Source organism: Macrobrachium rosenbergii, chromosome 55 (genome assembly GCF_040412425.1).
Source record: "Macrobrachium rosenbergii isolate ZJJX-2024 chromosome 55, ASM4041242v1, whole genome shotgun sequence".
NCBI lineage: Eukaryota > Metazoa > Arthropoda > Malacostraca > Decapoda > Palaemonidae > Macrobrachium > Macrobrachium rosenbergii.
Genome location: NC_089795.1, coordinates 36,577,392 through 36,578,904, shown reverse-complemented (window position 1 = coordinate 36,578,904; position 1,513 = coordinate 36,577,392). Strand labels below are relative to the sequence as shown.

General features: G+C 40.5%; 1 protein-coding gene across 1 annotated transcript; it reads left to right on the top strand.

The window, feature by feature from the left end:
• Positions 1–742: 742 nt before the first annotated feature.
• LOC136835787 (uncharacterized) lies at positions 743–1,213 on the top strand. Its single transcript, XM_067099643.1, has one exon. It carries the CDS (start codon positions 743–745, stop codon positions 1,211–1,213), a length of 471 nt encoding a protein of 156 aa, XP_066955744.1.
• The last annotated feature ends 300 nt before the right edge of the window (positions 1,214–1,513 follow it).

The following is a 1,513-nucleotide window of genomic DNA, read 5'->3' as shown; positions in this document are numbered from 1 at the left end:
CCATTAGCAGTAATACATGTATTTCTAGTGGAATCATATGTCAACAATCAAATCCTTGACTAAAACATTTCCATAAGGCTCAAATTTTATTTAATCTAGGCCCCCCAATCCAGCCAACATCTCCGACTTGTATGATACCATAAAAAGCTATAGCCAAACTTTTCTGGATTTTTTTTACGGTGAGCGTTCACAGATACAAGTAAGGCTATACCACCAAAAAATGGCTGAAGCATTTATTGATTTTTTTTATTTTCCTTCTGGTTCTCCTCGCTGTCTTCCCCTCTTTTAACCAGTTCCTACTTTTTGATCCCCTGTCATAAAACTTCTCCTCTCTATCCAACTTTTTTCTTGCACTGAACACTAGCAGTACAAAAAAAAAGGAAACCACAGCCAACAGTAGTACAAAAACAACCTCGGCCAACATTAGCAGTACAGAAACAACCAGTCCACCAGAAGCAGTGCAAAAACAACACCACCAACAGTAGCAGTACAAAAAACAACCACGTTCACCAGAAGCAAAACAAAAACAACCACGGCCAACAGTAGCAGTACAAAAACAATCACGGTCAATAGTAGCAGTACAAAAACAACTACGGCCTCCTGTAGCAGTACAAAAACAACCACAGCCAATAGCAGCAGTACAAAAACAACCATAGCCAACAATAGCAGTACAAAAACAACCACGGCCTCCAGTAGCCATACAAAAGCAACCATGGCCAACACTAACAGTACAAAAACAACCATGGTAGATAGTAGTAGTACAAAAACAACCACGGTCAATAGTAGCAGTACAAAAACAACTACGGCTTCCAGTAGCAGTACAAAACCAACTTTGGCCAACACTACCAGTACAAAAACAACTTTGGCCAACACTACCAGTACAAAAACAACTTTGGCCAACACTACCAGTACAAAAACAACTTTGGCCAACACTACCAGTACAAAAACAACTTTGGCCAACACTACCAGTACAAAAACAACTTTGGCCAACACTACCAGTACAAAAACAACTTTGGCCAACACTACCAGTACAAAAACAACTTTGGCCAACACTACCAGTACAAAAACAACTTTGGCCAACACTACCAGTACAAAAACAACTTTGGCCAACACTACCAGTACAAAAACAACTTTGGCCAACACTACCAGTACAAAATCAACTTTGGCCAACACTACCAGTACAAAAACCAACTTTGGCCAACACTACCAGTAAAAAACAACTTTGGCCAACACTACCAGTACAAAAACAACTTTGGCCAACACTACCAGTACAAAAACAACTTTGGCCAACACTACCAGTACAAAAACAACTTTGGCCAACACTACCAGTACAAAAACAACCATGGTCAATAGTAGCAGTACAAAACAACCTCGGCAAACAGGAGCGGTACAAAAACACCCACGGCAAACGGTAGCAGTACAAAAACAACCACGGACAACAGTACCAGTACAAAAACAACTACAGCCTCCAGTAGCAGTACAAAAACAACCATGACCAGCAGTAGCGGTACTA

Bases quoted from the DNA above. Each gene is read 5' to 3' on its own strand.
- LOC136835787 (XM_067099643.1), top strand. From the start codon at position 743: ATGGTAGATAGTAGTAGTACAAAAACAACCACGGTCAATAGTAGCAGT.